The sequence below is a fragment of the Quercus robur genome, chromosome 12, assembly GCF_932294415.1.
Source record: "Quercus robur chromosome 12, dhQueRobu3.1, whole genome shotgun sequence".
In the NCBI taxonomy this organism is placed as follows: Eukaryota; Viridiplantae; Streptophyta; class Magnoliopsida; order Fagales; family Fagaceae; genus Quercus; species Quercus robur.
In genome coordinates, this window is record NC_065545.1 from 14757337 (window position 1) to 14770468 (window position 13132).

General features: G+C 40.2%; 1 protein-coding gene across 1 annotated transcript; it reads right to left on the reverse strand.

The window, feature by feature from the left end:
* Nucleotides 1–6040: 6040 nt before the first annotated feature.
* Nucleotides 6041–11398, reverse strand: LOC126708713 (nicotinamide adenine dinucleotide transporter 1, chloroplastic). The gene is made up of 9 exons (XM_050408589.1): nucleotides 10802–11398; nucleotides 10611–10706; nucleotides 10148–10254; nucleotides 9445–9493; nucleotides 9173–9282; nucleotides 7719–7813; nucleotides 7534–7622; nucleotides 7250–7344; nucleotides 6041–6594 (listed from the first exon to the last, which is right to left on the reverse strand). Exons 1-9 carry the CDS (start codon nucleotides 10869–10871, stop codon nucleotides 6358–6360), a joined length of 948 nt encoding a protein of 315 aa, XP_050264546.1. The 5' UTR covers nucleotides 10872–11398; the 3' UTR covers nucleotides 6041–6357.
* Between the last annotated feature and the right edge of the window lie 1734 nt (nucleotides 11399–13132).

A 13132-nucleotide genomic window follows, 5' to 3' on the forward strand; every position in this document is an offset into this window, starting at 1 on the left:
ATCGAGTAATGATATTCTTCCAGATAAACCTCTTGACATCCATATCTCTAATATTAGCCAAAGGTTCAACTTTGACCCATTTGGTGAAATAGTCTATGCCGACCAGCAGATACTTTTTGTTTCCTACTGCCTTAGGGAAAGGACCTACAATATCCAAGGCCCATTGAGCAAAAGGCCAAGGGCTAGAAAGAGGATTAAGAACTCCTCCGGGCTGATGAATGTTTGGTGCGAATCTCTAACACTGATCACATTTTTTAACATACTCTTGTGCTTCCTTTTGCATGCCCGGCCACCAGTATCCCTGAGTAATGGCTCGGTGAGATAAAGATCTTCCTCCTGTGTGACTTCCACAAATTCTTTCATGTAGTTCTTCCAGGAGTAGTTCTGACGCCTCGGGATGTACGCAAAGCAGATATGGCCCAGAAAAAGAGCGTTTGTACAACTTTTTGTCCTTGGACAACCAAAACTGAGGAGCTTTCCTTCACACTTTCTTAGCTTCTAACTTCTCCCCAGGCAATATGTCCTTTTCAAGGAATAGCAGTATAGGATCCATCCAGCTCGGCCCTACCCTGATTTGATGGACTTGGAGCAAGTCTCTCTTTATTGGGGTAGGGGTGCATAGGTCTTCGACAAGTATTACTCGAGGCAAACCCTGTGTCGAGGAAGTGGCAAAGGTAGCCAGGGAATCTGCATGGGTATTTCCACTTCTAGGGACATGCAATAAATTGAAAGATTCAAATCTATTTGTATGTACCTAACTTGACCCAAATATTCCTGCATTTTGGCATCCCGAGCTTCCAATTCCCCCTTTACCTGGCCTACGACCAGTCTTGAATCTGAAAACATTTTTACTGCTTTTCCACCCATTTTCTAGACCATCGCCATTCCCATTAACAAAGCTTCATATTCTACTTCATTGTTTGTAGCCGAGAACCCCAACCTCAATGATTTTTCAATGGTGATCTTCTTAGGAGATACCAGAACCAGCCCCACTCCTGATCCTCGCTGGTTTGCTGCTCCATCCACATATACTTTCTAGGGTGAGGGGTCTTGTGTGGAGATCAGGCCAACCAATTTTTCATCCATGCCATGCTGCTTTACCTCTACTTCTTCAGGAAGTTCAGCAAACTCGGCAACCAGATCGGCAAGGACTTGGCCTTTTACAGAGGTCCGAGGCATATTCTTGATATCAAAAGCCCCTAGAATCATACCCCATTTGGAAATCCTTCCAGTATAATCCGCACTCCGAAGTATTGACTTGAGCAGAAACTGAGTTAGGACAACCACGGTGTGTGCCTGGAAGTAATGGGGAAGTTTCCGTGTAGCATGCACTACCGCCAAGACGGCCTTCTCTAGTGGTAAATAACACATCTCGGCTTCATGAAATGACTTGCTCACGTAATAGACTGGCCGTTGTATGCCACTGTTTACTCGTATCAAAACAAAACTTACTGCATGAGAGGCTACCGCCAAGTAGGCAAACAGAACCTCATCCACCTCAGGACTGGACATGATGGATGGCCGAGATAGGTACTCTTTAAGCTGTTGAAATGCCATAGCACACTCCTCAATCCATTCAAATCCTTTCCATTTATGTAGCAAAAGGAAGAAAGGTCTACACCTATCTGCTGACCTGGATATAAATCGATTCAAAGCAATAGTCATCTCGGTCAGTTTCTGGACCTCCTTAGGATTCCGAGGTGATTGCAAGCTGTTAATGGCCTTAATCTGATCAGGGTTCACCTTAATTCCCCTGTGAGTTACCATGTAGCCCAAAAACTTACCTGATCCTACGCCAAACGAACACTTGGAAGCATTCAGACGCAACTTATGCTTCCTCAGAATTTCAAAAATGTTTATGAGGTCTCCTACATGCTCAGACACCACCTTGCTCTTTACCACCATATCATCAATATAGACTTCAATGCTCCTGCCCAACTGTGGTTTGAACATTTTAGTCATCATCTGCTGATAAGTAGACCCTACATTTTTCAAACCAAAGGGCATCACTTTGTAATAACAGCTTCCAGTGGGAGTGACAAAAGCTGTCTTTTCCTGATCGTCCAGTACTAGTGGTATCTGGTGATATCCTTGAAAGGCATCCAGGAAACTCATCCGAGATGGCCTACCATCGCATCCACTAATTGATCTATCCGAGTCATAGGGAAAGGATCTTTTGGACAAGACTTATTGAGATCTGTGAAGTCCACACACATACGCCATTTCCCATTTTTCTTTTTCACCACCACCATGTTAGCTAGCCACTGAGGATAGAAAACTTCCTTGATAGCCCCTGCCTGTTTGAGCTTTATTACTTCATTTCTGACAGCCTCGACATGCTCTTTAGATGGGTGTCAAGGTGGCTCTCTTGGGTGTGATGGAAGGGTTAACATTCAAATGATGACAAATAAAGCTTCTAATTGAAGAGCAATGTCGGAGTTTCTGATTGCTATAAACCATTCTCAGCAGTGGCCAAGATTTTAGCCTTGGGCCAATGTTGGATGGCCGCTACCAGGTATTGCTTAGCCGTAGACTGACTTCCTAATATTTCCAAAACCTGGCCTTCAGAGGGATATTTCACCTTTTGGTGAAGAGTGGAGGAGACAGCTCCCAGGGTATGAAGCCAGGGTCTGCCCATAATGGCCGTATATGGAGAGAAAGTATCTACCACATTGAAGTCCACCTCCACCACATCCGAGCCAGTTTGTACGGGTAGTCTGATCTGACCCTTCGGAATGACCATTTTACCTTCAAAACTCACCAGAGGAGAACTGTAGGCTGTTAAATTCTCAGGTTTCAAATTTAGCCCCTTATATAGGTCAAGATACATAATCTTAGCTTCGTTGCCTTGGTCGATCATCACCTTTTTCACATCGTACCCACCAATTCTAAGTGTAACCACCAAAGCATCATCGTGAGGCTTATGGTTCCAAGTTTGTCCTCATCTGAAAAACCTAACACCAGTGGGATGCCCATCTTGACTCTCTTCGACATTGAATTGGATTCCTTAACTGGGTAACAAGATACTGACATTACTCTGAAGGGGCAAGATCCGGTCCTCCCTGGGGCAACAAATATGACATTTATCGTGCCTAAAGGGAGTCTCAAAGAAGCATCTCCCCGAAACTCTAAACCCGTTTGGCTCCCCCGGCCACTAGAATGATGCAAGAGTTGCTTTAATTTCCCCTCCCAGACTAGTTGATCTAAATGGTCCCACAAGTTTCTACAATCCTCGATAGTATGTCCATGGTCCTGATGATATTGGCAATAAAGGCTTTGATTATGCCTCATAGGATCTCCTGCCATCTTGTTTGGCCATTTGAAGAACGGCTTGTTTTTAACCTTCTCTAGAACTTGTTGTACTGGTTCTCGAAACATAGCATTAACCACCTAGGTGTTAGCAAATCTTGGTTGCCCAACAAAGTCTTTCCGAGGTCGGTTATTATTGTACCGGTTCGACCTGAAATCCCTCCTCTCCTGAGGAATTACCTTAGCCTTTCCTTTTCCCTGCAACTGGTCTTCTTCAACCCTTTTGTACTTGTTAATCTGATCCATAAGTTGGCGCACACTGGTAACAGGCTTACCAGTCAGAGATTTTCTCAAATCATGCTCGGCTGGGAGGCCGACCTTAAAAGTACTAATGGCCACATCATCAAAGTCTCCGTCTATTTTGTTAAACATCTCCCAATATCTGTCCGAGTATGTCTTCAAAGTCTCCCCCTCCCGCATGGACATAGACAATATGGAACCCAAAGGCCGAAGAGCCCTACTACAAGTGATAAAGCGAGCGCCAAAGGCCCGGTTGAGCTTCTTAAAGGAGTCAATGGAATTCGCCCTTAAACCATCGAACTACTTCATCGCCATGGGGCCTAAACTAGATGGAAAGACCTTACACATCAAAGCCTCATCCTTGGAATGAACTGCCATCCTTTAATTGAAGTGACTGACATGTTCTACCAGATCTGTTCGACCATTATAAATGGTGAATGTGGGCTGATGGAATCGTTAAGGAAGCCTCGCTCCTTCTATGTTTCGTGTGAAGGGTGATTTAGAGATTTGACTCAACACCTTGCTCATGGCATCGTTCCCCAGGCCTTTACGAGGCGAGCTCTTATATCTACGTCTATGGTGGTACTCCTCGTCGTAGGAGAATGACTTGTTGGGCGGAGTTCTAGACCTCTGTCTATAACTAGCACCATCTGTCTCCTCAGAGGACAACTTAGAGTTGGGCGATAAACGTCTTCGTCGTGCGTGGCGCAATTCCCTTTTTAACTCATCGATCTCATGTTGCATGTCTCTATTGTTCTTTGCATGGGAAACACGGCTCCTCCCTCGAGACTGGCTTTTACTAGTATGCGTTGCGTGCACACTTCCCTCACGATCTCCTCTCCGTTCGAGGTTCATAAACAGATTGCTATGTTGACACCCCCTTGATTCTACTTGGTATAGATTTGCATCCACCTGGTGTGGACCTGTTGCTACCTGGTATAGACCTGCTTCTTCCATCCTAAACGTTGCACCCAAAATACTTTCAAAATAGACCAAGTTCTCCCCACAGACGGCGCCAATTGTAAGGACTAGATTTGGATTGGACCCAATATAGGATTGGATTTTAGCCCAATGAGCCCAAACAATGAATTTGTAAAGCGTGGGTGAAAGAAGTAGTTCTAGTGAGTAAGAAAGATAGTAACCATTGTCTATTTAGGAGGATCAAACACAAGTAAGATAAGAAAATTTGTCCTCGGCACAATCCGAGGAGTTCTGTTATAATGTCAAGTTGATAGTCAAGGTTACAAGAGTTTAAAGGATTATTACAAAGATTTCTTTTTTTCCATCCTTTTCTTTTAGGCCACCTTTCCATGCTATATACTATAATTTTTTGTATCATTCCCACCATACACGTGTAGGTTAGATTCCAGAAACTCCTTCTTGTCCCATGCAACACCTCCTAGAATCTTCAACTAGCAGCTGTAAGGCTACTTAGGCTACTTTACCACTGTTCAGGTATCACCTCCACATTAATGCGACCAAAGAGTTAGCTGGGATGTATTTAATGCGGAGGTAACAGCTTTTGAAGATATTTGTTGCCTTCCTCTACTCCTCTCCTATCCAATGTCTAACTTCTAACCGTGATGCAACTTGGAAGGATGTTCAGGACGATAAGACATTCTTATTAATCTCAAATCCACATTTCCGATGTGACTTTTCTCCTCAGACATCTTTTGGACTATCACGTACAATCCTTATCTCTTCCTCTTCTACCATTCTCATAATAACATTATTTGACCATCCTCGGACAAGTAAATATCCTAGAACTGGGCCGTAGGCCCAATATATACAGTTTTAATAGTACCTTTTGGCTATCTGACCCCCACAATACCCAACACAAATCAAACAGGGCCTAAGAGTTTAATATCTTTTTTGACATTCATAGTGATACCATATATATGTTTGTACTTCAAACCTCACATTCTTCTCCCCCCCCCCCCCCCCCCCCCCCAAAAGCTACCTATCTCAAAAAATAAAAACCAAATCAAATTCAAGGAACAAAATTTGTTCTTAATATTTCCTCTGCATCACTTGTTAAATAAGAAATAATGATGACAGTAAAATGCTGGAACTTTCTGCTTATCTTGGTCATGGTCAGTGGTCACCTAGCCATGTAACTAAAACTCTTTTAGGCAACTCTTCTACAGTTAAATCCTCAGGTCCTTTATATTTGTTCTTTTGTGGAGCCACGAGCTGCAAGTTACCACTGAGATTCTAGAGGGTTGTGAGAGTTAGGCACCTTCAGGCATACTTATGGGAAGTATCTAGTCCAGCAAAAATAAGCAGAATCACACATTTGAACTTCAAACACATGGGAACAATTACAAATTACAATTGGACCTGATTTATTCGAGTAACAAGAACAAGCCTGGCCTGCTTGCATACACCAGCATCTAATTGAATTTATTCATGTTTATTAACAAGAAATTACAATTCCACCAAATAATGACATGCAACTCAGAATCATCTTGACATGGGTACAAAGCATAGATTTATGGAAAATAAATTCTGATAATTTAGCAGTCCCCAGAGAAAAAATGTATTGTCCTGAACTAAATTGTAACAATTTATCATCATTATCACTGTCATAACACAACCCTGTTCTTTCCCCTCAGAAGACATGATGTCGTAGAAGTTCGATAAGGGAAAAAGGACTGCAACATCCTTAAATGTTGCTCAAAACAACCAAAATCAATTAAAATACACAAACAATTTGGCATCAACAATGTGACTAAATGTTGGCTGTTGGGTAGTGCCCGTAGGAATGCAAGTTTCTTCTCTACATCCTCAATTCAATATGATCCATCCTTACAATGTGTGAGGGTGTGGATCAGGAGGGAAAACATTAACAAGAAACCGGTGAATCATCTCAAAGCTGGTGAATGTGATTACAGCAGCTGGGGTAGTCCTCAGAAGGTTGGTAGCACATCCACGGTAAAACCCAGCGAGGCCTTCTTGCTGGAATACTTTCTTGACACAATCAGTTACACCAGAATACCGCTTCTCAGAGTGGTGGCCTTGTTCTTGAAGCCTAGAGCGTACCACCTGCAAAATTTGTGACAGAATAAATGATGTCGCTATGCTGCAATGATTATTTGGTCAGTACATGTGCCACTACATCAAGCAAAGGAACTGTTGTAAACCTTAAATTGAAAACGAAATGGTAAAGGACTATTGTATCCTATCCAAATCACTTTGATTGGGCTATTTGAGCATGACATGATATAGGACTTTATTATTAAATAAGTTTCTAGCCAGTCTAAAAGCATGATAAATAAAACCAATCCTTGTTTGTGTCCCAGGAGGCTAAATTGTTTGAGGATAGAATTGGTATAAGGAAATAGCCTTCTCAGCCTCAGAGGACAATATGATAAATTGGAATTACAGTATAAAATTTTTACTTAATTCCAAAAGTTAGGATAGATTTACTGCAAAATAAGAAAATCACGATGATAAGGATTATGATAAGATATTGTGGGGTGAGACATCATTTCGTCGACATTGGAAACAGCACTGTTATCCTGTTCCAGAAATACCTAGGGAAATGGTGCATGATCTGGCAAATAACTTCAAGATAAAAACATATGACCTGACCCCTATCACTTGTAAAAGCCAAACTTTTATGTAACTTGTTTGGTAACTAGTATATTATTCAAGCAATTGAAATTTTGACACATAAAATTGAAATCACACATCATACCTCATGTGGATATGTCAATGTGGATGCAAATATTTTCGAGACCGATGAGGCAACAGCAACATCACGTGCAGGTAGTTTATCCATTGTAGTATTATCTGATACAGTTATATCAAATTATAAATTTTTTTTTTTTTGTTGGTACATCAAATTAAAAAGAAAAAAAAAAAACTTTTTTACCTGAAATGTACATGAGATTAAGAAAGAAATATGCTTATAAATTCAAGGGGAACTAAAACATATCAAACCAAAAAATCAAGTAGAAATAAAAACAGGCAGACAATTACCTCGATTGGCTAAGTACATTTTTATTTTCTCATATGTTGGGAATTGTATTGCAACATGACTGATACCAGCCAAAGCAGGCACAAGACCACTGTTAACAATAGCACCACAAGCACCATTAAAATCCTTTTCACAATAAAAATGCAACAACTAATATGGTATTTTAATAATAATTGGAGCTACAAACCTGTACAACCCACGAATGCCCTCCTCATGAGCTATTCTCCTCAAAGCAGACAATGTACTCCTATATGGAACTACACCTGGTCTCATTCCTTGAGTCTGAAGAAAATAAGAGAAAGTGAATGCTTGAAGCTTCAACACTTTCTGCACAGAAAAACTTCTACCAAAGAACCAGAGAAATAAAAATTTGAACATCGTTTTACTCATGTAGGACCACAAGTACGAAATGACAGAAGTATGTTGATTATGATGACAAAGAAATGGAGGATTGGGATGTGAAAGTACACAAACAACAATCTGTTCCACTTGGTACAAAATTATAACTTCAACACAAAACCATTCATGACAGGCATCACAAGTGGGTTTCCTATCACCATAGGTTTGCATAAGGATTAGCATCAAGTCCATATCTCTTTGCACTAATGATGAATGAGCTCACTAAATTGATTCAAGAGGAGGCCCCGTGGTTTTGTAGATGATATTGTTTTAGCAGATAAAACTAGAGGCAGAGTTAATGCCAATTTAGAAATTTGGCTACATGCTTTAGAATCTAAAGTGTCGATTAAATAGGACTAAAATAAAGTACATGAAATGTAACTTAAGTTTAGCAAAAGTTGAGACAGAGATGAAGGGGCAGTAAGACCTAATGGTCAAGAGGAGGGTGGATGAAGCAGAGAAATGCATCAGGATTATTGTGTGATGATTATAGAATACCTGTTGAGTTAAAAGGAAAATTTGATAATACTAGCCACGCTTTATGGTACTGAATTTTGACTAATCAGTTGAGGATCAATAGTATATCCCAAAAATTTGGGTCTAAGGCTTAGTTGTTGTTGTTGCTGTTGTTGTTGTTGTTGTATAACTATGATGTTCCTCTGCTCATAACTACAGTGTCTTCAACATCGATTAACTACTACTCTGTGATACAGTCTAAGTCCTTCCATACAGCCAAAAACCATCTAAACCTAGGTTTCTCACCTTCATTAACTTTTCCTATTCATTTTCTATCATGGATCATAGGGGTTGGTTATCTTGCACAAATTGTATTCATGTGGATTTTTGAAATACTCCTAACCAACTCATACAACATGCTAAAGAATATGTTAATGCGATTATTTATCAAACAAACAAAGGATAAAATACATCACAAAATCATGTCATTATCCCTTCTATTCTAGTCACTACAAAAAACTGTGGAATAGCATGGTTAAATTGAAAGATGATGCTAAAATTGCAACTGCTCACAGCACAAACAATTAGAGAGGTACAGAGGAAAGCTTCTCTTCCACACAGTAAACAACAAGATTTGCAAAATTATAGGCAATTATATGAACCTTCAATATAACTTATAGTCTTATACTGCTGCATAGCTTGCTAACTAGGTATTTTTTTCATCAAATGTGATAACACTAATCAAGCTAAATTTCAAAAAGAGGCATGTGGTAATGAGATACACACTTGAAGTCTTGTCTTTACAACCCAAAGAGGATTTGTAGCAATGGTTGTTGCAGCTCCAGCACCAGAAGCAGCTAACACATTAGCACCAATTGAAAGATGATGATTCTCATCTACAAATGGAGCACAGCCAAAAACATCACCACACATTTAATATGAAGATACAGCATAGTAATAAGTTCAAGTTATAAAAATGAAAAGGAAGTACAAATGTTCCTAGGAAAAAATTTGAGCATGAATATCCTTAATTTGATCAGGGAATATAATGAACTAACCATCAGAACAAAGAATGCTTTTTAGCTGCTCATATATTGTAAAATAAACCTGCAAAAGGTACAACACAGGTCACGCAAAATACATATAACATAAATGAACTAAAAAAACTCCCCACTCTCTAGAGAAGGCAGGCAGCAAATATGAGCATCATATAGAATAATCTAGGACCCATAAAAGATATCATCAAATCAAAACCTAAAACAAGCTACAAATGTATGGATAACTGCTTTCTTATACAGTAATTAAATCGTTTGCTAACCTTTGCTCAATTTAAATCCATTGCTTAGTTGTAATGAAATGACTACTATAATGAGGCAGGTAAAATGGGAAAAAACACAACTTTAACCAAGTTATGAGAATTCTGAACTGGTCAGTAAATGAACCTTCTGTATAGATGGTACACCAATTTTCCCATCTTGTAATAAGTGAAGAACATGTGTGTAGACTATAGGCTACTATGGTTCCCTTTTTCAATGCATCGTGTAGAAAAATGAATTGGATCACAAAACGTCACAATTTATAGATATATCATTTCCTCAAATTGCTCAATTTAGCACCCCAACAAAGCCTTAGTCCCAATTACACAAAGAAAGATTCTTGACAAAACTAATTAGAAATTTTCATTTTTAGAGGGAATTCTCTAGACAAGAAACTGATAACAAGCAGAGGCAAGAAGCTAGAACTATAAGGAAGAGGACTCACCGCCCAGTTGGGAAGTAATGCAATCACAGTCGGGGAGAGCCCGCGATACATGCCTCGCAACCCCTCCTTTTTAAATATATGTTCCAAACTACCTACTATAAGACTACCTGATCCAACCAAAACAATAAAACACCATTGATACTCAACCATATTCTGATATTCATATACCCAAACAAAAAAAAAGCACCTTCTAACTATTAAACTCGCTAAACAAAAACCCCATTTGATACTCAAATCATATTCTCATATTCATATACCCAAACAAAAAAAGCACCTTGTAACTATTAAACTCACTAACAAAAACCCCCCATTGATACTCAAATCGTATTCTGATATTCATATACCCAAACAAAACCAAAAAAAAAAAAAAAAAAAGCCACTTTGTGACTATTAAACTCACTAAAAAAATGGATATAGACAACAAAGTGAATCCTGAAAAGGGCAAAAGTTAAAGAAGAAAAACCTTTAACAGTTCCATTCCCGAGCTGTGGCCGCCCATGAACCTGAAGCCTAGTCTTTATAACATCTAAAGGACACACAAATGTAGCTGCAATGGTCCCTGTACCACAAAATGAAATGAATCAAAGCTTTGAACACGGTTGACAAAGTCAAACTCTGTATAAATTTTCTCGGGAAGCAAACAAAACAACGTACCGGCAGCGGCGCCGGCGCCAGCATTGCAGAGGAGGCCTCTGGGACTAGGGAGGCGAGAATCCGCAGACATGGCGGAATCTTCTTGGGCGAGAATCGAGGGATGAGATTTGACTTTGTCTTTGACTTTGAGCTGGAGCTTGAGCTTGAGCTTGAGCTTGAGCTTGAGCGGAGGAGGAGACAGATATGGAGTCCTCTGTGAAGAGGGCGGTCGCAGCAGCAAACCAAAGTCGCATGGCAAAACGGAGAGAGCAAGAGAGTGAGTCGTTTCGGCCGAGTCGAACCGGTCCCCCCCACCCCCCGAGTTAGGACTAGGGCTCGCTCCTCCTCCTCCTCCTCTTCTTATAACTTATTTATTTATTTATTACGGAATTGAATGGGCCATGTGATTTAGTCTTTAGATTTAGATTTCGATTGCGATTTCGCCTAATAGCAAAGTTTGGTGGGATTTGTGGGGGAGAGGGAGGGACTAGGGAGGGGAAGGTGAGGGTTGGGCTTAGCTTGTTGTGGCTATAAAGAATTTCACCATTTCCGTTCCCTTTTCTCTATCCTCCAAACTCCCAAGTCCACAAGCAAGCCCACCTTGATTTCTCAGCCAGACGATTCGCCACAAATGGGACCCCTTTTTATAACGTTGACACTGTGATATTCGTCTATTTACGGAAAACCCTTCAAAAATTTGGTACTGGTGGGTATCTATCCCGGTTAAGTAAACCTTCTTTTTTTTTAATTTACGAATTAATATATTATTATTGGTTTGGTGGCACGTTTTGCTAACATGCTAAATTTATTAAAAATTAATATTTTATTAAAAGATGTACTATTTTATTTTGTTGGCAGTGACGGTTATTATTTATTTTAATATATATATTATTTTATTATATTGTTTATATTATTTTATTGCATTAAACGTTAAAATAAAATCATTGATGTTAGCTATTTTATAAAATGAGGTCGTAAAATAAATAAATTAACTTTTTGTGTAGCACTACCAATGCCTTTTTTATTTTTTTGACAATAACGATAGAAATATTATTAATAAAAGAGTATTGAAATACAAGGCTATCCCCAGGCCCACGTAATACAACAAGTTTAAATATTGGCCGGGCATGGGTTTGCATGTGGAGGCCATTACCCACTCTAACAACCCATTGGAGAAAGTTAAAACAAGAAGAGACCACTAGTGTATGAGCCGTTAGCTAAGCCTTTGGTGTTCATGTAGCAATGTCATAGCCCCTCGTAGAATGTCGTTGGGTTGAGCTTGTTTTTTGTCAAATAGGTACCTGTTTCTTGCATTCCAGATAGCCCAAGAGACTATAGCCCACACTTCCATTTCTTCTGTCGTTAATACCTTCATCAGTTCTCTCGCCAAACTATAGAACTCTTCAACTGCTGAGCTGCGTTTCTGCAACTTTCCTGGCACCATTGCCCAAACATTCCTTGCCAGGGGGCATCCCCAAAGAGCGTGGGCCACTGTCTCATCATGGTGATGACAAACTGCACATGCTGGATCGACAGGGATCTTCCTTTGGCAAAGCTTCATGCAGGCTAGGAGTATATTGGAGCACGCCCGACATACAAACACTCTAACCTTGGGGGGTACCTGTAGCTGCCATATACGATTCCACAACTTTTTATCCTGTCTAGCCAAGGAGTGCTCCACCTGTTCAGCCTGCCTCATGCGAAGCGCTACCCGATAGGCCGATTTAACAGAAAAGATGCATTTCCTGTTTTCCTTCCATATTAGTTTGTCTCGGCTAGTTGTTGTACCCAGATTTATGTGTGTAATAGCAGCCACTATGGTAGGCAGGAACGTATGGGATAGCAATTGCCCATGCCACTGCCTTGTGTCTGGGTTGAATAGGTCACACAACCTCAAATTTTTGTCCGCATCAGGTCTGAATTGTGGGGGGTGTGGGAGCCACCTGTGATCATCAATTTTGATACTCCTCCCATCCCCCACTTCCCACACCATGGCTGCCCAAATCAGGTTTCTAGTTTCAAACAAGCTTCTCCACACGAATAAGGGGTTATTACCTAACTCGGCCTCCATGAAAGAGCAATTAGGAAAATAGTGTGCTTTGTATACTCTGAAAAACAAAGAGGGTGTTCCTTGGATCAGCTGCCATGCTTGTTTTGCTAACATGGCAAGGTTAAAGGCATAAATATCTCTAAAACTCATTCCCCCCCTATCCTTCAGGTTGCATAATTTACTCCATTTGATCCAATGGATTTTCCTCTCATCTCGTGTTTGGCCCCACTAGTATTTTGCTAGTGCCGAGTTTATGTCATCACAAATTCTAACCGGAATTTTGAACATGCTCATGGAGTAAG

Coding starts and splice junctions, on each gene's coding strand:
- LOC126708713 (XM_050408589.1), bottom strand. CDS start 10,871: ATGTCTGCGGATTCTCGCCTCCCTAGTCCCAGAGGCCTCCTCTGCAAT. Junction 9,494..10,147: donor CATTACTTCCCAACTGGGCG/GTGAGTCCTCTT, acceptor TACCTTTTGCAG/GTTTATTTTACAATATATGA. Junction 9,283..9,444: donor AAGCATTCTTTGTTCTGATG/GTTAGTTCATTA, acceptor CTCCATTTGTAG/ATGAGAATCATCATCTTTCA.